Consider the following 26,228-nt stretch of genomic DNA (forward strand, 5'->3'; position numbering starts at 1 on the left):
CATGGGAATTACAGATGTCTGTGCTGAGAAATCATAAACCAAACAAAATGTAACTCTGCATAAGAAACAGCATTTTTCTTTATAAACACATACTAAAACCCCCTTTCTTCTGGCCTCAACAAATCTTTAAAAATTCTAAACAGAGATGAACAAAAGGCATTCCCAACACCAATTTCCTTTTTCCATGAGAAGAGAAATAAAACGCACATCAATACAAATAAATATTTACAGTGAATTTCTTGAAACTTGAAAGATTTCCTGCTGTTGCAACACTGACTACTAGAGAACGTTTATATTGTAGGCAGGGTATTATGTCTTGGCTCTACCAAATGGTGCTAAGTAAAAGTGAATTCTAGCTCCTGGTGGGTTATGGGAGTATAGTCACCATCTCTCTATCAAGTCAAGATTGTGTAAATATTGAAAACTTTGTGAATAAAAACAACTTTGCTTTTCTGCAGCAAGATCATCTCCAGAAAAGCAGACGCATAGCAGGAATGCAAGGTCATTGCTTCAAGTTCTTTCTGTTATTCTGCACATTTCTACACTGTTGTTACTGTCTGCATCACTCTTGCTTAATATTGCCCCTCTGAAACACTAATGGTGCTGATGACACGTGCTTCAGGCACCTTGTTCCCTTTCCTGTACACTGTGTTCATCGAGCCCTAGAGAACAGGGCAGCGTTGTAATGCAAGAAATCACTCCCAGGGACACCAGGGAATCCCAGCCAGGATACATGTGTCACATTGGAGTGGCTGTTTCTGCTCTCAAAAACCTAGAAAACACAGTAGTACAATGCCAAACACAGCAATGCATTTGTATGTTCTGGAAAACTGGCTTTATGTGAGATGGCCCTGCTTGACATACAAATAGCTCTGGGAAAGCACTCAGAAGAAACACTTAAAAAAAAAAAAAAAGAGTGAAAGTTCCCTCTCAGAAGTGTAAAGAAGGGCTCAGACTTAATTGGGTAAAGTCACTTCCTTAAAGGCAAGTCAGGCCCTATTATTACAAATCAAATGGGTACACTTCAAATACAGGTCAGGTATCTTCCAGTGACCCCATTGCAGCAAGGTTGTAAAACACATTCTGCAGAAACTGTGAGTGAAAGGATTACACATGACTGAAAACTACTGGAATTTTATTTGATGATAAAGTATTTTTTACCAAAGAAGACCGTGAATAAAGTGTCTACAGGCTTTTTTTGTAATTATACCTCCTAGGTAATACCCTGGGATTATGCTAACCTCCCCAGAAGATTGGGATGTTCTTATGTGGGCCATTCTTGCTTGCATAGGTGTTCTCCTATATAATGAACTTCCATAGTCAATGTGGCATTTGAAGGCCTTTGCTGGTACAAGCATGTGTTGTATTTCAGCACACGAAGAACAGAACCTCTTCAAAAATGTTTCAAACTGGGTCCTAAATAATCCTCAACAAATAGAAATAATGCTGCTGTGGTTCTAATATACCTATCAAGGCTTTAGAAAGTCAACTATTAAAATACACTGTTTGCTAACAAACTGGCATCGCTATATTAAGGTTTTATAAGGGCTTTTTAAAAATGACTTTTTTGTTCCATGAGTTAGAGCTACAAACTTACCACATGATCATGGTTACTAACTTCATTACAATCTCATTCAGGATGTTGAAGAAATCCACCATCATCTTGGCCTGTTCTCCCATTTTCCCCATAGCAATGCCAAAAGCAATAAAGAATCCTATCAAACCTATTGGGAAAAATTGCAAGACAAAAAGAAGGCTTTTAGGAAGTTTTTGCACCTAGTCAATGTCTTGATGCTACCTGTAAATCCAGATTTCCCAGAAGCACAGAATCACAGTTTAGGTTAATTTGGAAGGGACCACAGTGGGTCATCTGGTCCAACCTTCCTGTGCAAGCAGAGCCATTCTAGAGCACATTGCTCAGGATTTCAGGACTATAGGGTATTACACATGTCTAGGGAGGTTTTAATAAATACTCATCCTTAACTCCCATGATCAAATCAAGAAAATATTTGATTCTTCAATGTTTTACTAAATTTCAATTTCACAGCCCAATTATGGTTTTGTTGTTTGTTTGGGTTTTTTTTTCCTGTATTGATCAGATCATCAAAAAATACAGACACAGTAATCTTCTCAGTGCCATTCAGCTATTAGAAACCTCAAGAAACCTTAGGAAAACTTAGAGCCCTGGAAAATGGGAAAGGTAGCACAGTGCTGCACTGTAACTCTGCTGTTGGAACAGTTGCTAGAAACCAAGAGGAATTTTCTCAGGCTTTGAAAAAGTGCCTTGACAGACCAATCAGTCCTGGAGTGCAGGGAAAGGCAAAAGTAGTCCTAGAACTTTTGTGGGCCAGGAGCATTCCTGTTAAATAAAGAAGGTAGAGGTGGGAGAAGAATGTGGGTTTTGCACTTAACCACAGAACTCCCAAAAACCAGATTAACCTCACTGAAAAGGCTATCAGTGGATACAAAATCATAGCATTCAATATGGGTGACATTCTTAATGTAAATGCTGAGGTGTGAGTATCTGTAGTATTAGACTATCAGTTGAAAAAAATTGATGCATCTGTCATGGATTACTTTGGAGCTGTTTCTTCAACGCTAACCTTTAGTATCCAGAAATTTTCAGTGTCCAGAGTTGGATAATTAACTGATACTGAGAGATAGTTTGAATCTTTAGCCACTCTTTGAGGCTAAATTTTCATGACATGAGTCCACTATTTAACAAATGTGTAAACTCTTCTGGGAAATTCCTATGGAAGAAACTTATTGGGACACAAAAACATTCAGGATAAGGGAATATGAGCTGCCAATACCCTGGGAAAAGACAGGGTGTCCCATATCCTCACACTGGGTTTAGCAACAAGATTTTTTTTCTTCTTTTTTTTAATCCAATTTCCTGGATACAAAGTCATTCTTTAAAACCAAGCTATCTTTGTTGAGTCAGTTGAATAGGGAAGTGAAGCATATGTTTGTGTGCTGCAGAGCATAGAGAAATGATGAAAAGCTTTTCAAAGACCAAGTTACTTCCTGGAATTCAGAATCTGCATTAGAAAATGTTAATAGGTAGTTTTGTTCATTAATTCCAAATGAGCTGTTACGTTAGTCATGAGAGTCAGATTGGTTCCTATTTGCAGGAATTTGCCTGGCTTGTACAGCTTATCCAGACTGGATGGCAATTCCCACAACATTTTCATTTCTTCATTCAAAGTCAAACCCACACCAAACGAACCCAAAAAACTCAGGAACATTTGAGAGTCATTGGTCAAAACACCACAGCAAATCCCTGAGCTAAACTGTGTCTCTTTTCTGTAGAAACTGTATTCAGCCTTCCAGATCTTTTCTTTTCTGTGGCAGAGCCTGCACAAAACAAGCCCAACAGTAAATGTAATGCATCTCTCATGTCAGAACAACTGTTTCATTTTAATGCATAAGCAGAAGTCCGGGAGAGAAAAAAACAGGTGAGGGTTTTGGCGTTGGCAACGAGCTGCTGCCTCATGCCTGGTGCAAAATGCCAACTTGCAGCTCTGAAAGCGGCTCCTCTGCCCACCGATGCTGAAAGGAAAAAGTGCCATGAAGGCTGGCAGGATACAGAGCTCTTGTAGAGCAGGCTGCTTCACGGAAAAACAAGAGCAGCTTATAGATGCTATCATCTCCCCTATATCTAAGCAAAGCAGCCAACCAACTCCCCAACAGCTCAGGAAGGTCTGCAGACACAGCAGCCACTGTGCCAGCAAGAGCTGTTCAGCAGCTGTAAGAGGCCATTTGCCCTTCAAAGGTTATGGCCTAGTGGTGAGAGAAAGCAGGGGATTAGGTACCCCAACACACTGTTCCACTTTGAGGAGAGCAGCTATAGACAGAGAGGTGTCAGCCTCAGCCTTGTGGACATACTGTCACAGAGCGTCTTGGAGCCTCGGTGTGAGGCTGCAAATTGAGAGCTAATCTGTGACTTACTTCACCCACATGCAGAAAGCAAGGAGTTGAAGGAGAAGCACTCCTCTCGGGGCTGACAAAACAGGGACTCTAGACACAGAAGAGAAAATAGAAGTGGCGTGGAAGCTGTTTGTTTCTCATGTGCCCCCATCCCAGTTGCTTCAGGAAAGGGTGGGAGATAAGCAACGTTTTCCTACCACCTCCACTTGCTGGCTTGTCCAGACAAGATGGCATGATGGCATTTGCAGCTGGTAAAGGTCAGCAGCCAAGATGAAAGGAGGAGGGAGTTATGACTAAGAAATGTGTCAAGCCTTTCTGGGATTTTTCTTGGGTGGTGTGGTTCACACTCCACCTCTCACTTCAGGCTTTGCCTCAAGCCAAATTAGTTCAGCACACCCTCGACACCTACTGGAAACAACTTAGCTCAGATCCATCGGGGGGCGTGTGAAGCACTGGCTCTTGGAGCTCTCCCCCATACTGTTTTGCCAATATACATTAGTATTAGCCTAGGTCAGCTTCTTCTAGGATGAAAGGATATTTTGGGTACCTCCTACATGCTTTGCCACTGTACTCCTCCAATTCATAACCACAAAGCTGCCAATCCAGAACAATTCGCTTGCTGATTTCTGTGATATCTCAGAGACCAATGGACAGCCAGTAGGTGATAACCTTTGGTTATTAACTGGAGAGACTAAGTGTGCACTGAAGACCAGATCATACAACACTGACTACCTAGCCACAGCAAAAAGCTGTGACATACCTACGACGTACATATTTGACAGGCAGAAAATTTTCTTACCCAGGACATTCATGCCATCCTTAAATTCAAGTCCCTTCTTAATGACCATTTGGGCTTCAGGTGGTGCTGTCTCGTTCACCATAGCAATAGCAGAATCAGTGACATTAGGTGGCTCTTCAACAGGTAGTGGCACTAGCACTTTCTTGGTGACAGTTTGGATCTGAAGGCAATAAAAACAGAGGATGAGAATGGAAATAGACTGAATGCATCCATAGGGTAGATAAGGAATTAATAATAAAAAGTCCTCACTTGAAAATCCAGGAACTATATTTTTAAAGGATGGGACATGCATTCCACAACCTCTTAACCCTTCTTCCAAAACTAACTTTATTTTTCAACAGTTTCAAGTACTACAAAGTACTGATGGTCTTCCTCATGACTCTAGTGTGAAAAGTATGGCAAATGCATGTTTTTTATCACTACAGTTAAACATTTTACAGATAGTTAGTCCCTTTGGCCAGGCAGTTCACAAAGGGTGCTCCCTAGACTCTGTGTTACAGGGTGATACCATTTGTTTAGCACCAAAAGCCAAGTGCCTCTAAGATCAGTCATGGCAGCAACTCTGCAGTAAGGCTTGTTATTCAGGATGGTCTGTCCAGCTCAAGTCATCCCAGTTTGATGGTTAACTTCAATCAAAAATGCAGGACATTTCCAGAACTTCTCTTAACAGTTTTTGAGCTCTTGACTGCAAGAGCTCAAAATGGAATATACACATTCCCCTGAACTCTCTAATTAAAAGATTGTGGGGGATAGACAACAGAAAAATTACCAATGTTGCCAGATACAAATCTGACCACCTCAAAAAAAAAAAAAAAAAAAAAAAAAAAAAAAAAAAAAAAAAGAGGGCATCAGCTTCTGAATGCATTTGGACCCCTCCTGGCACATGAAAGGCAGGGTAAAAGAAAAGATGGCAAGGAGAGGTAGGAGGAGAAGTGAGCTTGAGGTTACAGCTAGGAAAAAAAGGAGGAGGGAGTAGAAAAAGAGAGATCTCTGATCTGCTGCTTTCAGAAGGGATGTTTTCCTCCCACTTCACACCTTGACCCTTTTTCTGCCCCTTCATGGTCCAGGGACAGGCAAAATAGTTTGAAAGTTATGACTGGCTTGCCATGTTTTCCCACCTGCTCCCTACTGCACTTGCTCCTAGAAACACTTAGCAAGAAAACAAAAACTGTGCTTTAGCTTTTCAAAGAACATTTGCACCTCTTTCTTGTTGACATGGACATTGTAGTACTATGGATGATGGTCCAGATTTGATCCATATGGTTTAAAGACTTCTGGTTTTAAAATACCTTACATCTCTCCTTCTAAAACCTGCTGCCTAAATCTGGAGAGGGGGATATAGACAGAAAACCTACATAGCTTTGCTTGAGAAACTCTTCAGTTGTCCTAAAACCACCTAACATTCTTGCATGCCTACTTTTTTTCAGAGTTAAATTTTATCTGAGGGATGTTGTCAACGCAGTACTTTTTTATGTGAGGTATGGAGAATATAAGAACTGAGTAATGGAAATTAAACTTCAAATATTAGACTATTCACACTCAAAATTCCACTACAGTCACTTAAGTCAAAGGTCCTCAGCAGTCCTTTGCACAAGGCCACAGTCTCTAAAACGCTGAGTCTGACATAAAGCTTAGATTCTGACCACATCTTAGACTAGAAAACTGTTTAAATGTCAATTTACAGATGGTCCCATGGCTTTTCTGCTGAAACAGCAATTTTCATTATAAATTTAAACCTTCTTTACGCTAAAATTCAGGAGAGATTGAAATCTCATGATAGCCCACAATCCAGTTTGCAAATGAACAGCTCCAAAGCTGCACAGGAATCTCCTCGTTGTGTTTCGCCTCATGGCAATGGAATGCACAAAAACCTCCCCCCACACTGTTCAGCACCATTGCTGTGCATCCTTCAGAACCACTCTTTGCAGGATTACTGCAAAACATTTCTTCCTCCTAAGGCTACCTGGAAACTCTGAGTGTCTATTGAGACTGTAGAAATGTAGGACAGAAAATACATGCTGACACCATTAAAGCAGGTAATTTTCCTCCTAAAGAGAGAGAAAAGTAAAGCCTAACTCCTTGCAGAGGAATTAAAGGCTAACAGAAGCAAAAGTTCCATCCAGTCACACTTCACAAATGAAATGTGGCTTTGTGGCAGAAGTTTTCACTAGAAATTAGTCTGGAATCTGCTAAAGTCATACACTAAAAAGCCAAAAAGCTCTTTTTTTAACTAAATTTAAAAATAATCAGTGAAATTTGTGATCCATAACTAGTGAAGTAACCTGAACATTGGTATTACACGCACTGAAAAAAATAATACTAATTTTTTTAAAAAACCCTATCCGACACAGGTAGCTTAATTCTTTTTTCTACTTTTTTTGTCCCTTTGTCAAGATATTTGACCACTTTCAACTGACACAAAATTGAATTTTGCTCTCTTCCACAGTTCAAATGAGGGAGAAGAAGAAAAAACCATAAGCACCCTGCTTTCTCTCACTCAATTTTGCAAAAATACATTTCGCATTACATGTGATGTTTAGCCACCAACAGTTCGACCACATGACTGACATTCCCATGATGATTTGGAAATATTGAGAATGTTCTCTCTCTAAATCCCCAAGGATTATATGTTTTTATGTGGAAGTCTATGTAAGAAGTGAAGCAATCCAAGCCCTTTTGGCAGTTTAGGTCACCCTCCATTCTTCCACGCTCCCATGGCCTCTTCTCCCTTCCCCCTCTTCTCTTTACTTTTTTCTTTGGATATAACCACAGCACCAGCTATCACACCATTTCACACAGGAACACTTAAGAACAGGTTTGGCAGCAAATCCTGTTACATAAAAAACAAAAAAAAAAAACCACACCACAAAAACCCAACCCCCAGAAAACCCTGTCTGCATTACTTTCAAACAATTCAGTTGGAGGGGAAAGCCCCTTATGAACAAGAAATATGCTTAAGCTTATTTTACCTCTTAAAGTCATGCTGTTTTGATTAAGCACTGGTGAAAAGCTTTCAGACAAAATTATCTCCCTACAGAGCAAGCAACACATTTTGCAAGCATCCTTCCTTCCCAGCATGCTCCAAAGCTGGTGAGATGGAGCCATCTGTAGGTGGGTCAGCCCTTTGGATCTATTATCCCCACCTCATCTGGACTCTAACACAGCAATAAAGGTTATGAGAGGTTGGATTTTGGGGTACATTTTTGGCAACGAGCTGGAATGATGATTGTCCATGTGTTCCAAACAGGGCATTGCAGAACCATCATCTCTGTAACTAACAGCCAAGTTAAAATTCAATCTGGATGAAAAACCAAGCCAGCATTCATGACCATAGATACTGTATGAAAAGCATAGAGAAAATTAAAGTTTACTTAATAAGAAAATTAAAATAAACTTTGTAAAAAAAATGAATTTAAATAATAACTAAAAATAAACCAAAGCAGCTATAAATAATGTTCTTTCATTTACCTGCTCAAGACTTTAGACCTCTATCCCTCTTTAAATCATCATTTCTCTGATTAACCTAAAAATTGACATTAACTCTACAGACAACCCTAACAAGTAAAAGATGTAAAAAATATTATCAAGGAGCAGAAGGTCTTACCTGCTGAAAGCATGCTTGAACCAGATTTTCAGGGAACAAGTTTCGGATCAAATCCAAGAAGGCATCCAGACTAGATACTTCATCATTCTTCTTCCCTTGGCCAAGCTGTTTCTTGAGTTTTGGATTCCCTGGATGGATGGCTAAAACCAGAATCACACCCAGCACAGCAGCAATAATAGTGGTGGACATGTAGTAGACCATGGCTCTTGTCCCCAGGCGACCACTTGCTTTAGCATCTAATCCAGACAGTCCTGCAGGGGTTCAAGATACGAGCAAATATATTGACACTCAATATCCAATTCAATAGTTATAAAACAAAATCCTTCATAATTTTCAAAGTTTAATGACTACCTATGGATGCCTACTTTCATCCCTCTGATATTCTCACCACAAGACAGATTCCTGATGCTTCTCCCTCTAGTTCTTATATGTACGGCTAATAATTTGAAGAGAAGCATTTAAACCTCCATCTAATTGCAGAGGAAACATTGAAAAATAGAGAAGATTCTAACATATTTTGCCCTTGACTTCTGCAACCTGGTCATGGTCTGACTGACACCAGCCCTGAGGCTAGGCTCACTAGTGTCATGCCATTTTATTTGCAAGGTCCAATCCAGAAATTAGATCAAACAGCATATTAAGAAATTTCTGATGGTAGCATGTGCGCACATGTTTGGAAATAAATTCACTGGAGCATCTACATACTAAAGCCAACCAAGTTATTCAGAAATTTACTCTGAAATACCCAATGCAACTGCAAAATGCTGACAGGATCACAACATTATTCTTCCTACATCACAAAAAGCAAACCAGGTGACCCCTGTAAAAAGCAACTGAAAGTATTTATGGCTAATGGATCTTACCTGTGATTAAACTGGAAATAATTAAAGGGAGGATCAGCATTTTTAGCATCCGCATAAGTATATCTCCTGGGAAGGCTATTAACATGATGATGTCAGGGTCAATAGGTGTTGCTAGACGAAGAAGACCCCCACACACTGCACCCAGGATAACACCTGGAAGAAGAACAAAAAAAGAAGCAGGTGGGCATTGGAAGGAACTACCTGATGTGGAATACTGTTCATATCTTTGAAAAAGCTTGATTCTTTTGGCTCATGTCTTATTCCTTTCCTTGTGCTGAGGTTCTCAAATCACAAACAAACCCCTCATCGTTTATGTGGATAAAGTGCTAAAACTTAAACCTCCCGCTCAGAATTGAGGCTATAAAAGCATAGATGAGGAGGGAAAAAATGCCATGTCTGCATTCATAACATGATCTTTGTGAACAGGTATTTCAGGTATTTTATGTTTACCTCCAGGATGCCTTTTTTTTCCTGATCCCAAGCCCAAGTGTAATAGAACCTGATAGCAAAGCTTGTGCTGTGATTTGCAGCAACTATGACTATGAAGTATCTCTTTGATACAATGAAAAAAATATGTGTATTTAAAACTTTTTTTCTTGGACAGCATCAGGTACACCTTTGAAAGACAATTCAAGGCAAATAATTCAGCAGTATGGGGTTTTGCAGGCTGAAAATATGGAGATGAAATTTGCTGTTCAAGACCAGTTGCAGCTGGTTTTTCAAACAATAACAAGAGTATGTCTACAAATTTGCTGCATATGGCTGTTGGGCTTACAGTGAAAAAGAAACAGGCAAAGAGCCAGTGGACCGCAATAAAATGTCAAAGTGTTCTGTATTTGGAAACTGCTAAAGCCAGAGGCACTATTCAGGATGAGATCATGGAGCACTGGCTTACAGCTATAGAGAGGGAATACAAACCTTAAAACCAGTGAAGTGTAAACTGAGAGATAAAAGAAAAATTTGAAGAGTTTTTGCCTTTTCTTTTTTCCAAATCACTGAGAGAAAAAAAGTGTAAACACATTCAGTTCTACTGGATGGCACTGACCTGACTGGCCCTAGGGTTTAAATCACATTCCTTTCCAAACCAGATACTTCAGTAGGGTGGATTTGCTCTGTGCTGTGTCAGGAATACCCTGCTCACCTGAACTACACAAGCAGTGCCCATGGGCATCCTATTTACTCTGGCTGTTCAGCTGGAATAGCTGAAGACCACAGGAACAAACGCAGATACACAGAGAGTGTCCAGAGCAGCAGATAAAACTTACCAAACACAGTAAGAGTCAGGAGCAGATTCCTGTGGAGGGACTGGCAGAACTGCACACATATGTTCCTGGATCTGTGCTCCACTGGATTTAAATGACTTTCATGCATCCGGACTTCTACTTGCTTAGGCATATTGTTGGCACTGGATTAAAAGCGAAAATCAAGGAGAAGTTATAGCACAAGATGCCAAAAGGGAAAGTCTGGATTACTTCCATCATATATAAGTAAGGAATCTGACGCATATTCCACCACCTCCCACATTTCATAAACACTGCATATTTACTGCTCTGAAGAAGTCTCTGAATTGGCAATGGTATGTCCTTCTAAAGGTGCAGCCTTCACAGTATTTTTTGTAGTTATTTCTCAAATGGTAGAAATACAATCAGAATTGATTCACTGGATATATCATCCCAAATGTTTCATGGACTAAACTACTGGTGTGGAGCTAGAAAACTCAAGTTTCCCCAAAGACCATGGCTGTTTACTTAAGTAGAAGAGACAGCTGAAGAACAAATTTTTAATAGCAGGAAAATGTAGATTTTAATACCTTATTTAATTCCAACTGAGGATAATAGTTTAAAAATTAGGATTTTTTTGCAAAATAAAGCATTCAGCAACATTTTGCTTAATCTTTTGAAAATATTTAATTTCAACATTAACATTTTATTTTAATATAATTAGAATGATGAGATCAAGAGAATACTTTTAACTTGGTTGTAATGAGACTTGAACAACTGCCACTGAAAATTGGTCAGAAAACTAAGCATTTCCCAAGAAAACCTTTGGTTTCATTGAATTGGCAGTGGTTAGAGGAAAAAGTTTTTTTACTAACTCTGGTTTATATTTGAGGAAGTCTGTAGTGGGTTGATGCTGGCTGGATGCCAGGCACCCACCAAAGCTGCTCTCTCACTCCCCTCTGCAGCTGAACAGGGGAGAGAAAATTTAACGAAGGGCTCATGGGTTGAAATGCAGACCAGGAGAAATCATTCATCAAATACCATCACGGGAAAACAGGCTCTACTTGGGAATAAAAGTTAAATTACTTTGTTTATTACTAACAAAGAGCTGGATAATGAGAAGTAAAGTAAGTCCTTAAGAACGCCTTCCTGCCACCCCTCCCTCCTACCCCAGCAGTGCAAGGAGACAGGCATGGAGGCTGTGGTCAGTTCATCACCCAAGGCTTCTCCCACTGCCCAGGGAGAGGAGTCCTTCCCCTGCTTCACCATGGCATCCCTCCCACAGGAGACACTTCTCTGTGAGCTCCTCCAGTGTGGCTCCATCCCACGAGCAGCACTCCTGCCAAAACTGCTGCAACGTGAGTCCCTCCCACGGGCACACAGTCCCCTCAAAACTGCCGTAGCATGAGTCCCTCCCAGGGGCAACAGTGCCCCTCAAAGTGTTGCAGTGTGGGTCCCTCTTACACAGGGTGCAGTCCTCCAAGGACTGCCTCAGCATGGGAACAGGGCCCCTCTCTCCACGGCTCCCCCACAGCCTCCTCTCAAGCATTCACTTGCTCTGGTGTTGGGCTCCTTCATGGGCTGCAGGTGGATCTCTGCATCCCAATGGATACCCATGGGCTGCAGGGGCACAGCTGCCTCACCATGGCCTGCACCACTGGCTGTAGAGGAATCTCGGCACCAGTGGCTGGAGCACCTTCTGCCCCTCCTTCTCCACTGGCCTTGGTGTCAGCAGAACAGTTCTTCTCACATGTTCTCACCCCACTCTCCTCTGGCCACAGTTATGTCTGTACAATAAGGTTTATTTCTTTTTTTCTAAATCTGCTATCACGAGGCATTACCACCATTCTTGATTGTCCCAGCCTTGGCCAGTGGCATGTCCATCTTTGGAGCTGCCAGGGATTGGCTCCGGGGAACATGGTGGAAGCTTCCAGCAGCTTCTCATAGAAGCCACCCTGTGCCTCCCTGCTACCAAAAGCAGGCCATGCAAACCCGATACAAAGTGATACACACATGAGTGCAGGACTGCAATAGTCATCCCTCTAATTTTCTCAGTAGCTGAGAATTTGTTAGCAATAGACTCCCTTTTTATAAACAAAATATTAAAATGTTTTGGAAAAAAAAAATACTGAAAATACTATTATGAATCAAACTTTCTCCCTAAATGTTAAGGCTATGAAAATATGAGAAATAGGTAAAGAAAAAAATTATTCTTTATTTGTTATTATTTTTGGGGATTTGGTCTTATGCCAGATTAGGACAAGATTTTAGAAAATCTTCCTCTACAACAGTAGACTGAGCTTTACAGACCTCAAACAGGTATGAAAAGACATATAAACTTTCAGTGTTCTCAGTACTGAGCCATTCCCAATGAATCCAAACGTTTTTATATATTGTACAGCTTGTTGTCTTTGTAAAGTTTTTCAACAGAAAGTTATTAGACTTGTAATAAAAATCCAGTAATTTTGATGCAAATATTTTTATGATTTTCCCTTTCAAATTGAAATTGCATTTCTTTCCAACACACTTGATGGTTAAAAAAAGAGAACCATTTAAAAATGCATTAGAAAATATCCCTTCTATTTTTAAGTGTTGTAATCTTTACTCTGCAATTTTAAAAATATTTCACAGCACAAGTGGTCTCAACAAAATGTACTGCTGACAGTGAAATATCAAAGAATACCAATGCACATTCTGAGAGCTCAAATGTGAGGCTTGCCTATTTCTTGAAGATTTATCCACGCAAGGATCACAGATACATAAGGATTAGCCAGGGGATAATGTGCACAACTTGAGGAATTACAAGAAAGATAAGACAGTGTCTGCAGTTTTCATGCAGATGGGCCCCAAAGCCACTAAATCACTGGTGGAAATGTGCCAAAACCCCAAGGAACTTGGGATCCAAAGTTTGCAACTCAGGACTACAACTAGTTTCACTTGCAATCCAAACATGAATATGTAACTTGTTCTGACCTCTTATTCACTACAGGTGAATTATATATTCCTCAGGAACTCTGAAATATGGACAGCTGAAACTAATTCAAAAGAAAACCTTGGAGTCTTGCTCACTAGTAAATAATTGGGTGGAACTGAAATGGACCAATGAACAAAAGTACTTGATGATTTTACTTTGGGCTAATCTTAGTTTGGTTTCCCAGAACCTTTTCCACTTTTCAAAGTTTTAGACTCTCCATCTCTTCAAGATTGTAGGTGAACACTCAGCATGGACTGAAATTCTGATGAGTATGGGCTTTTTAAAGAAAAAAAAATAGTAGGAAAATACACTAACTCTGCACTCATGCTACAAAAAGTGATGACAGATGAATTTCAGAACATGAAAAATGGTACTATAAAGGAGTTAGCACTGCTTTTCAACAATGAGATATTTATCACTGGACCAGAGAGGAAGTAATGTTCCAGGCTTTTGACTATATTGTGGGAGTAGAGGAGGAGAAAAAATAGTAAAATATAAACCTTCTGTGAAGGATAAGAGAAGCTTCTTGTGTAGCACATGACAATATCTGAATTTTGCCACAGAAATTTTCTATCCAATTATTAGAAGAGGAAACCTATTTATCTCAGAAATTAATTTTTGTCTCATGGACTGAGATATCTTCTTTGTGCTGATTTCGTGCCTCTATTTGCATCTTGTAAACAATACTTAGCTCCAGAAGAATGCAGAATTTTCGTACCTGAAACCTGCAGTCACATGATGAGAGAACTGCAAGAAGTGCCTATTGCAGTCAATGGAAGATGCACAGATGTGAGTCAGGGCAGAGCATGGGCCCTTCTGAACCACAGTCCCCTGGATCTGTTCTACTCCTCTGCTGTCTCCCACTGACACTGCACACTTGAACAGCTTTCTTCATACCCTGAAGGCCACAGTGCCACGTTAAAGCCTTCAGGGAAGGGACTTAAACATGTATAAGGTTTTCCTCTGCTTCACATTTCCGTACTGATGGAATAAAATGAATGCATGATGGAGTGGAGTTTGACTACACCCCAGCTCATGGGCAGTGCTGTACTCAAGTACAAAGCCAGAGGTGTACCAACAACCAGAGGCCCTCCTACACAATTGAAAACCCTTAATTTAATCTCAATGCTAATGGTACCTCTGTACATAGGTAAGAATCACAGAACAGTGAAGAATGCATTTTAGAAGCTGTGATCTCTCAAACATGCAAATTATTACCTTAGTCAAATAAATCATTATTACATTGTGCTGAGCTTCTATGGTTCTTCAAACAAAGGACCCTTTCTGAATGCTTATCTGAAACTCATCCGACCAAAACATCTTTTAGTCTAACTCCACTGAGGCCAGAACATAAATTAATTCTGCTTATTATTTTCCTATGTCATTGTGAAAAGCAGCCAAACAGCTAAGCTCCAAAGCAGGTCCACAGAAAACTCCTAAGTACTGAAACCTCAAAGATGATATTTACTGCTAACCACAGATGCTTAAAAACATTGACAGGATTTATGAAAAATGAACCAAATATTGGAAAATAAGGAGTCAAGTAGTCACATGAATGCGTAGATCATACCAAACAGCACATACCAAGAGCTAGACATTATGTGGTAGCTTTTGAATAATTTGGTAGGATGTTCTGTTTAGATGTGTCACTTACCCTTCTCCCTTTTGAGGCAGAACTTTTCATTAGAAAAGAGAGAAACTCCTTTGATCCCAGGAGATTTGATTTTTATTCACCTCAGTACAGTATAGAACTTCCCCAGAGTGAACGCAGTCTGTATTTTCACTGATATCAAATATGTTTTACCCTGACAAGGTGATATGTAAGTGCAATTATAGAACTTGGCATCAGAATTAAACTTCAATTTACTCCCTTTTAAGCAAAGAAACAATCTCTTGCCCGAATAATCAAGAAGTTAGCTATTGTTCCTCATCTTCACAGTGTACACAAGGTACAAGAAAAAGAACCTGTCCATAAACATTTGAATTTCCATTATCTAAATATTTACAGTTAGTTTTGCATGTAAGATACACAGTGCTATATGAGATAATCTATTTATCTGCACTTTTTAGGCTGTAGTCTGTTTCTCTTGCTGGCTGCTATACATAAGGTGTCAAAATGCAGGAAAATAATTTATTAAAGCACCATGGTCCCTGGTATTTTTTGTTCCTATTTCCTCCAAGCATTTTCCCTAGGTTTTTTTCTCAGTTCTCTCTGGAATAGTCTGCTCCCTGTATCTCTTCAACTTCTTTCTTTCTTTCTTTCTTTCTTGTATCACACTGAAACTTCTAGGACTAAAAGGGTGGGGGATGTCTATTGGCTTTTGCTTGGTGTCCTGGCTGCCAAACGTAACTCCTTTCCTCACAAAACTTAAGGGTTAATGATTTATGCAGTGCTTGAGTGACAATCTCATTTTATTTTCAGTTAGGGAAAGAACTCTCCATTCTCCCAAATACTCCCCCAGCTTGGCATAAACCTAGATTACAAACTAGAGGGAAAAAATAATCTTTCATTTAAATGAAAAATGTAGACAAAGACCATAACAGGGCTAGTGAAAACAGATGCTGGGGACAAGGTAAATTAACAAGAGACTGTGTTTATTCTGTTCAAGGTATTTCAGCTCTGTCAGATAATCAACCAGGTATTCTCGGTACAAAAGTCTGCTTTGTTTTGTGGCAATTACTTCAATCGAGGTAGCAAGAGCTGTTCTTAAGAAAACAACCTTGGACAGACAGGCTAAAGATCAGGGTTTAAAAACATCTCTAGAGCTACATGTTTGTTGTGAAACCAAGCACTGGTCTCTTCTGAAGCAATGAGTAAACAGCAGCTATGAAAGTCCAATTGTTCCTAGAAGGACTGGTCTTCTTAAGGAAAGAAGGAAAAAAGAGGAGGCATAGAAAGTTGAAACTCTCCCCCTTTCCCTGGAGAGATGGTATAACATTGATAATAAGATTATATGCTGTGTTCATGACAGGGAGAGGGAGTATGGATCTGCTCCACCCCATGATCAGTTTACCCCTGTCTCATATATAGGAAAGGTCGTGCTCTGGTTGCTAGATAAAAGATGATTGACTAGGAAAACTTATGGAACATCACCAGAACAAAAGGGATTCACTAGCTGGATGGAAGAAGCCCAAACTGTTTGCTACAACTCTTTGTGAAATTAGGGCTCAAGCATGAGCTCACCTAGAAACATCTAGTTAGAGTTCAAATAGTGTTTTCTGCTGCTTAAATTAATTATATCACGACAACAGCTGCTGAGCTTCTTCAGGGAGACAGTCTGGGACTATACAGTCCCACTGGGCTATAGCTTGGGGGTTACATTTCTTATATTAGATATATTTTTCAAACCACACCAGAACTGGTAAAGCTCAGCATATAGAGCCAAAATATGACAGGCCATGCAGGTGAAATATTTTTATTGTGGAAAACACACATTAGCTTTGGCAACACTCCTGCTATGTAACAACTGAACAGTTGTTAAATGTTGCATTATATATCAGTAAAACAATCTGGTCAGGTCTCAGGTTCTGCACAAAAATAAAAAAAAGTGCAAAACCAAACACACAGAACTCCTACAGACAAGAGTAACATAAGCTTCAGCCTGCAAGAGAGTCTGCATTAACAAGGGTTTTAAGCTGCCTGCTGCCACTAAGCCCTTCTATTGAATTTTAACTGCATTATGTAGGATTTTTTCTTCTTATTTGTGAGACATTAATGAATTCTGAGTGGAAATTTACTATGGAGCCTGATTTGGCCTAGGGACTGGTATAACAGGCAAAACCCTGAAGTATGATTTGCCTTTTTGTAGCAGGAAAAAGAACTTTTCTCCATGGAACAATTTACAGCCATGTTGTTTCCTCTGAGTTAGCATTTCCTGTACATTCTGTGAGTTTAATATAATCATATGAGTGAGTTTAATCACAAGCATATCTGAACAACCAGGGGATCAGGCCCAGCCAGCATGGTCTTATGAAAGGCAGGTCCTGCCTGACCAACCTGATCTCCTTCTGTGACAAGGTGACCAACTTAGTGGATGAAAGAAAGGCTTTGGATGTTGTCTACATGCACTTAAGTAAAATCTTTGACACCATTTCCCACAGCATCCTCCTGGAGAAGCTGGCTGCTTATGGCTTAAATGAGTGCAGTTTGCAGGGTTAAAATCTGGCCGGATGCTGTGCCCAGAGATGGTGGTGACTGGAGTTAAATTCAGCAGAGGGCCAATCACCAGTGGTGTTTCCCAAGGCTCAGTGTTGGGGCCAGTCTTGTTGAATATCTTTATCAATGATGTGGATGAGTGTTCCCTCAGTCTGTTCACAAATGACACCAGGCTGGGTGGGAGTGTTGATCTGCTGGAAGGCAGGAAGGATCTGCAGAGGGATGTGGACAGGCTGGATCATTGGGACAAACCAATTGCATGAGGTTCAACAAGACAAAGTGCTGAGGCCTGCTCTTGGATCACAACCTCAGACAGCTCAACAGGCTGCAGGGAAAGTGGCTGGAAATCTGCCCAGCACAAAAAGACCAGGGAGTGCTAGTGAACAGCAGCTCAACATGAGCCAGTGTGTGCCCAGGTGCTCAAGAAGGCCAACGGTGACCTCGCCTGGACGAGCAATAGTGTGGCCAAACGACCAGGGCAGGGATTGTCCCCCTGTACTTAGCACTGATTAGGCTACGCCTCGAAACTGGTGTTCCGTTTCAGGCCTCTCACTATAAGAAAGACATTGAGCTGCTCTAATATGTCCAGAGAAGGGCAGTGGGGCTGGTGAAGGGTCTGGAGCACAAATCTTGTGAAGAGAGGCTAAGGGAGCTGGGGTTGTTTAGACTGGAAAAAAGGAGGCTCAGGGGTGACTTTATCATTCCCCAGAACTGCCTGAAAGGAGGCTGTAGCCAGGTGGGGGTTGGTCTCTTCTCCCAGGCAGCTACAGATAACGCAATTTAAATGGCCTAAAGTTGCACCAGTAGAGGTCTGGATTAAAAATTTGGAACACTTTCCTCACCAAAAAGCCATGGAACAGGCTGCGCAGGAAAGTGGTGTAGTCACCATCCCTGAAGTTAGTTAGTGTAGATGTGATACTTGGGGACAAGGTTTGGTGGCAGAGTTGGCGATGAAGGTTTAACAGTTGGACTCAATGATCTTAAGGACCTTTTCCAACATAAATAGTTCTGTGATGCTCCAGTTATATATTCAAATAGCTGATCAGCAGCATCCTTACTGAACCTGAGAACAGTGGTCTGTGTGACCCAACTTCTTACTCTGACTCAGCTACCAGTTACATCTCTTTCTTCTGATTTTTTTGAAGTGTTGTTCCATGAGATCATTTAAGAAAACAACTCTACATGATCTACCTGAGTTTGCAATATTTAAATTTATGCTACACTTGTTTGCACTTTTAAAACCCTATTAGAATTGTCATGAGATTTCTACTCATTTAATGCTTTCTTTAACAGTTTCTCCAGCTTTTAAATCTGGCTCAGGAAGCTTAATTGTCCTGTAGAGAGAGGGTAGTCTATAGGTCACTTGATAGCAGGACCAAAGGAAAATGAAGCATAACATCACACAGTTTTTTTTACAAGTGTATGATCCTTTTTTCTATATCTATCCAGGTCTTTTCACAAATACACATCACTGGGAAAGAGAGACTTTCTTCACCCCTCAAGGTTTCTTTATGTCTGACTGACTAATGTATTGACTTATTTATTAACTGTAGCAATACATCTGAATCATGAGAGAGGTAAAGATGATGGATCTGCCAGGCAGGAATTCTTTTCTATTCATAATCACACATCCTGTGTATGGCCACATACATGGCTTTCAATAATCTCTTTAGACAGACTGCACTGCATAGATAATGCCTTTTCCTATGCTCAATTTTTCCTATTGACTTGCAGCTTAGATTTCATGGAGCATTTCATAGCATGTTGTATGGGAAAGAATATTAGTCTCCATGGGGAGGTCGTGAACTAAAGTTCACTTTTCAGGGAACCCTGCACCATGAACCACATGAAGCCAACAGATCACATTGAATCACATGGATTTTGTTAGAAAGAAGTGTATTTTATACAGATCTGTATGTACCTCCATACCTAGAAACTCCTTGGAAGTGTCAGGTAGTCAGGGATAAAGCAACCAGGATAACACCTAGGTGTTAGAAATGATGAGAGAGAGAAATTTCTGCAGAAGGTTGCAAAAGGGGAGATGTGTAACGTCTTTTTCCGGCATCCTTCCACATGGCAGCCGTGCAGTGCCTTCAGGACCCTGCAGAGCATTGCCCTCGGGCAGCTCCTACCTAATCTTATGAAAACCTGACTTGAACACCTCAAAGAGAGTGTGTATTGGAGTGTATGAATTAACTGACTTTCTGATTTAAGTGTCATGACAAAGCCTGATGGAAAAAAATTAAGCTACAGTTTCTAAGAATAAGCTAAAGTAGTTATTCAGACCCCACACAGACAAGTGTCCTTGTAGGCTTTCACAGTCCTCAGCAAGATTCAGATTTACTCTGTATTTTAGACTTTAGAGGGATATTAGTTCTGTATGAAAGAAGAAGGGCCACCAGTTTGTTTCTTGTTTGGAATAAACAAGGTGCATTTCCATCACCAGGGATTCTATTCTATGCATCATTCAGAGTCTAGGGCAAGAAAGTGTGGCTTAGACCAGACAGTATAATACCTACCATAAAGGTGATCATTTATTCATGTAATAATGCACATGAGGAATATCTGCCAGTTTGCTGATAGGGCTTTATAGTGGTATAACAACCTGGGACTGTGCACACTTCATAACCCAAGAATTATGCACTGAGGCTGAGATGAAGAATTAAGGATGAATCATATTATTCTCATCATGGCAAATTATACAATAACAGTGTGCTTTGTACAAAAATTATTTCCTTAGATCCTCAGAAACTCTGAAACAAGTAAAATCATGACCTTGCATTTGCTTCTACTCAGGGTGTGCCAGGCAGCACAAAGAAAAAGGCTATGAAATTACTGGGGATTAGCATATTTTCAAGAGCACTGAGCAAAGATTAAGCCAGGGAGAATGTGAGAAGACCAGAAATGCAGGAGCTCCTAGACATGCTAGCTTGGGACAAAAAGAAGTAGAAGAGTGGGGGGTTTTTTGTATAATTCAGAATAGTCCACAGAAAGAGAGACTGATCAAGGAGCTCTGATTGAGATAGTAAGAATTTGTCATGACAAGGGGAAACAAAATGCAGTTTCTCCTATGAATTTATTTCTTGAGTAATGGCTCTTGAAACACTTTTCTTCCTGAATTAAATTGTCACAGGTTTGTGACTGCAGGTGGCTACACCAGTGATTTTTGACCACATCATTCACTCAGTACAAGGTTCTAGTGGCCATGTAACTGCCTCCCAGACTTGGCTGAATTAGTGCATCAGAACTCTACAACTAAGCAAGTCTGAACACAGTTATTACCATTCATCTAGACACCATTAGGGATAAAAGGATGCAATCTCAATTGCTTAGTTTATTTTCTCACCAAATCTGTGTATTAACTATTTCTTTTAAAAAGTATGATATGTATTAATGAGAAGAAAAAATACAAAAAATTAGGAAAACCCTCTGTGCCCATCCCATCATGACTGTTGTTCTTGGCATCTACTTCGAAAATTCCCAGTAGTTTTCATACCAGCACAAAAATTCCCATCTACCCATCTAATGCCTCAGGAGTCTTACTCATGCTGTGCTGTAAAATTCCAAGAGATTTCAAAACAGTTCCAAAGTATCTTCCAGCTAAAAACAGTGATCACAGGTATTACTGCTTTAACCTGCAAACGAAAGCTCCCTCTCACACCAAAATTTTGCATTACTTTTCCAGTATGCTTTAGAAGCTACAAATCAAAAAAAAATGCTTCTCAAAGTACTAAAAGCCCTTTACTTTATGGTTTCTGAGAAGTGACTGCAGTTGCAATGCACATTCAATCAGAAGACTAGAAAAATCAAGATAAAGAAACCCAACCATCAGAGCTATTCATGTAGCAGCCAGTGGCAAACGTCTGAGATAGGTGACTTTTCACATTTCAGTATTTTCCTCTAAACCCTGCAAAGTGCACAGGTACATATGAGTTTGACAAGGCTTCAGAAAATAAAAAAACAAAAAACAAAAAACAAACAAACAAACAAACAAAAAAAAAAAAAAAAAAAAAAAAAAAAAAGCAAGCATTCATTTCCATGAGATGTTTGTCAATGAGCCAGCATGTAACAGTGCATCCAGCACTAATTCTGTTTGAAAACACTCCTCAGTGCTCCCTGTGGGAAAAAGCTCTCTTCCAGAAACTGTTGTGGAGAGAGTCAGAAACTGCACAAAGAATAACCACTAAGAAGCCTCTAAGAAAACAGTTGAACTTCTATGCAGAAAATATCAAACTTTGAATTAGTGTATGAAAACTCAAAGTCCCAGCTTGCTCCTATGTACCCTAATGGATATTTATTCTCCTCTGAGTACAGATAATGGTCTTTCCCAGCTGTTCTCCAAAATCGGACTTACAACTCTAAAGCTAGTAATTTACTACTGCAATCTCTGAGTGCCAGAAACCTCTATGGAAGTGCAGAAGTCTCATAGCATAACATTATAAACAGTTTGCATTTGTTCACCACTACAATATTACCTCACAGGGTGAAAAGAAAAAAAAAAAAAGATATTTTAAGCTTTTTCTCTCACCATATTTAGCTTAAAATGTGTCCCATTCAAGAAACTCCTTGCCAGTCTTCCCTTCCTTTTTTTTTTTTTTAAGCTTTTCTTACCTAGAATGCCTGCTTCTCTTTTAATTCCACTACACATTTATTATAGCCAGACATTCAGATTACTTTCATCACAACTATTGCTCCAACAAAATTGCTTTGGCCAAACTGCTCATGTTCCTTGAAAAACATCTCAATAAAAATTTACCTGGGCTGAGCCCTGAAAAAGTGAAGAAACTTAGTTTCAAAGACATACTAACTCCCTGTAGTATGTTAAAGAGACTACAGAAATCTCGTGTGGCACAGCAGAATTACTTGGGATACAGTTTAAAAAGAGAGCTCCGTGTGCTCCTTGGAGCAGCGTTTGTGACTGCACACAGCAAGCTTTGAAGAGTGAATGCCATCTACTGGAATCAAAAAGACTTCCTACAGAGGAAGTCCTAAAAAGCAGCAATGACTTTCACCCAATGTAAAGTATCTTCTTCCTTGTCTCATGTGCCTCTGCAATTCGAGTTTGGAGCCTTTTTTTCATACTGTGCCTTTAAAGTAAATGAAAAATGGTAGTAACCACACTTTGACCACAACCTTGTGAAACGAGGGAAAAGTTTCCTATTCACATGGACTAGTAATTTATTCTAGTAGCTGTATGAAATGGAAGGGACATTCAGATAAATAGATTGCTCAGGTGATCTGCTGCTATTGTTACTTCTTACCAACATATCAGAGATGTCTGTTGGGAAATTTATTTTTTTTTTTTACCCAGAAAACCCATAGTATTAATGTGGGAACTCATAAATACAAAATAGCTTTCAGAAAGTAGAGTATATTTAGGATTCACCTGAAGATGGGTGATTGTGTGGCTTTCTGCCTTATACATGTGATGCCCTCAGGGCATGCACCACTCCATCAAAGGATCTGCCTGTCTCCCCCAGGTCTGCTTACACTCATTTTACAGATGCAAAAGGGTTGAGAGAATTTAATCAATACCAGGAACAAGATTATTTTTGGCATACCATAAGTCTCCATCCTAACAAAGCATTTTCTTGAACACTTTATTTTTCTTGCTTATTTAATACTGTCCACTGGACTGTGGCACCACTTGGAGTAGCCTCAACTGAAATACTGTAGTTGAGCTTGGTGGTGTCTTCTTAGAGAGGTGTTTCCCTTAGAGACATCTTAGAGAGGTGTTTCAACACAGAGCAGCTGCACAGTTATTGTGTGAGTGTTGAAGACAAATCTTTATATCCAAAACTTGTGAAGCTCAACAGCAAGTTGCATTTCTGTGAGCTGCAAAAGTTGGTTTTCTGCATGATACAACTACTGCCACTGCATAAGGATCCAAGAGCTTCTGGGAAAACTAGGATGGATTTTCTAACCTTGGCCAAGTTCAAATATGGAAATTTGAATATTTCAGTTAGTGGAAACCTAAAATGGTTAATTTTCGAGTTATTCCATGGTGTTTCAATACAAAGAGTGAAGCAGGTAAAACTAGAGGGGTCATTTAAGTGGGTTTGAAATCTCTGGCACTGAGCAGCTCTAGATACCCAGGACATGACTATAAGACAAGCAGGTAGCACAGTATTCCCCCAAAGTACTGTCCTGGCATTCATCGGTTTGTGGGCTGAGGATTTCAAGTGTTATACAGATATAAATTGTATGAGTCCTTTAATACAAAGTTAGAAAAAGGAAGCAAAAGGACAAACCACAAGCAATTTTTCCCATTCTACCTTGTGAGATTTATAATCCAGATTGTTTAAGGAGTGACCAAGCCTGAGATGGCTTTCGGAACCTCTGTAGAACATGCTGTACAAGTAGAAAGCTTGCAGACTTTTAGCTTAAATTATACTCATCTATATCTCCAATCATAAATTACAGAATGGTCTTAATCAAAACCACATGCACTATGTCTGCATTTTCCATAGTGAATTCCAAAGCATATTATGTAAACGTCACATCCAGCAAAATGGTGATGTATGGCAGGGTGCTTTAGTCCAAGGAATAGAAAGTTTATGCCCCATCATGAACTCCCATAAGGTAAATCCTAAGGCTTCTGCTGAGTTTTTACTGACATTTCTACTAAAGTCACTTGAATGTTTACCTAAAGTTGGAGCTATGGAAAATCTCATTTACTTTTGGAGGAAATTATGCCAAGAAATAAAAAAAATCGCACACTGCTAAGGGTCTAAGCAACGGATGTCCCTACATGAAATTTGAAACAGGATAGTAAAACTGTGTGAAGCATGACACCCCTCAGCTGTCACTGGCACATCCCCAGGCCAACATTAGAGGAAATTCACACAACTGGAAGCTCACTTTATAACATGTCACACCCAAACACGATCTTCTGGTCTTTTAACCTAATGAAAAGAGATCTCCTGGGACACAGCTGTGTGTTAACTTGGCAGATCTTACACGTGTACTTAAAGTTAAGTACATGTTTATCTGGTTGACTGAACTGGTCCCTAACCACTGAATCACAGGAAGATACAGCCCTAGAATTTACTAGGCAACTTCTCATAAAAACCCCAATTTAAAAGTTTTAAACTGAAAACAACTGATACCTAAATATCAAATTAGAACTAATGGCTGGACATATCCTAGCTTATCTTTTTAATGATGACCAAATATTAGGTTTCTAAGTACTTACGGACGTTGAAGCTAATACTGCTTTGAAAGGGCCTAATGGTTATTTTTATTATATGCAGATCATCTAGAAAACTCTAACTATTTCGTTAGGAGGCTTTAGAGAGGCTTTGGCTTATATTGCTTTTATTTATTGCATTTGTATTTAGTTGCTTGAAAACTCGAATAGCAAAGGAGACTTGAAACAATGATTCATTGCCATTGTCCTGCTGTTTGTAGCCAGCAGTGAGCCGGAGTCCCAGCTTGCCATACTGTTTCTGATTCCTGGCACTCTCACTCAAGCTCTGGTTGTCAGTACAATGACCACAGGGGTCCTCAGTGCAAGCCAGCGCATGTCTTGATCATTTACATTTACAGCTTCTTCCCCATCAGCAGATTGTTCCTTCAAAAATAAGGGGGTGAAGGAGCCACAAAAGTGGACACACTAAATATATACTGGACTAGTAATTCTGCAGTTGCATCCATTTAGTCATGCACTGAAATGATGATGCAAAGTTTTATAGCACTTGTCTGTTGCTTTCAGGCTTGTGAAGAAATTTCTATTAAAAATCCAAAGAGTACATGACCTAGCTTTGCATCCCTGCAAACAATACAGTATGTACTAGTTTAATTGTTTGTCTTTGGCTACATATTTAATATACAGATTTAAATGGGAAAGTTTTAAACATTGTTTTGCACAACAAACCTAATTGAAGAAGCATTTTCTTCAAATGCTCTTTAAAACTCTGCTGCACTGCCCATGTATCCTGCAGTTACACATCTGTTTAATTTCTGGTACTTTTCTGCCAGATTAACTAACAAGCGACACCAATCAAAGCACAAAGTTTGTACTACTGAAATATTTAAAAATCTCTGGGAATGAAAAATCTGTGACCATGCATTCATGTGTCTTTCCTGAGGCATCATGGAGTCACTGACTTGAAGTTACCTCATATATTCGTTCAAGTCTCTCCCTCTCTTTCACTGCCCAGCTCAAGTCTCATACACTAACCCTGCTACTTTCTAATTGCTTAAAGCTATAGGTTTTCACAGTTGCATTTACTGTAATGCAATTAAACAGGTCAGTCTTTCAGTTCTTGAATCACCTAATTCAGTTTCTTCTGCTTTTAATGTTTCTTTAAGCTGTTGGTGCAGCCCAAATATTGCCCCATTGCTCAGTAAGTGGCCAAAGCAAACATCTCCTGTGACTTTTTGTCTACTGTATCCTTCACATGGCACCAGTCAGGGAATGTTTCAGAATACACAAGTGTCCCTTAGGACATTTACACAAGCACTGTGACCATCCTCAAAAATGATGAGCAAACTCCTTCAGCTGATGGAAACCAGAAGATTCATCAAAATCGAAGTATTTTCTCTAGAGAAAATATCAAAAGATTAACTTCTTGAAGAGGAGCCCTCAGCATTTTCTCAAGACCAATTTCTCTCCCTGTGTCATGTCCTTCGTCTGTCCCCAGTCCTCTCCTCCACAGCAGCAGGTGGCCATTCCACATT

The 26,228-nt window shown here is 39.8% G+C and overlaps 1 protein-coding gene across 5 annotated transcripts in view; it reads right to left on the bottom strand.

The window, feature by feature from the left end:
- The window catches only part of SLC1A2 (solute carrier family 1 member 2), an 88,790-nt gene that overhangs the window by 25,522 nt on the left and 37,040 nt on the right, over positions 1 to 26,228 (bottom strand). Inside the window, exons 2-6 of one of the 5 annotated variants that reach the window (XM_066187844.1) lie at positions 10,462 to 10,601; positions 9,197 to 9,349; positions 8,334 to 8,584; positions 4,730 to 4,889; positions 1,598 to 1,724 (exon numbers count right to left, since the gene is read on the bottom strand). In XM_066187844.1, the coding sequence (XP_066043941.1) occupies positions 1,598 to 1,724; positions 4,730 to 4,889; positions 8,334 to 8,584; positions 9,197 to 9,349; positions 10,462 to 10,601 (831 nt within the window). The other 4 variants (XM_066187846.1, XM_066187848.1, XM_066187847.1 and 1 more) reach the window with 4 other exon arrangements.

This window comes from Chamaea fasciata, unplaced genomic scaffold (genome assembly GCF_029207755.1).
Source record: "Chamaea fasciata isolate MVZ Bird 193981 ecotype frontalis unplaced genomic scaffold, bChaFas1.0.hap1 SCAF_7, whole genome shotgun sequence".
NCBI classification, from domain to species: domain Eukaryota; kingdom Metazoa; phylum Chordata; class Aves; order Passeriformes; family Sylviidae; genus Chamaea; species Chamaea fasciata.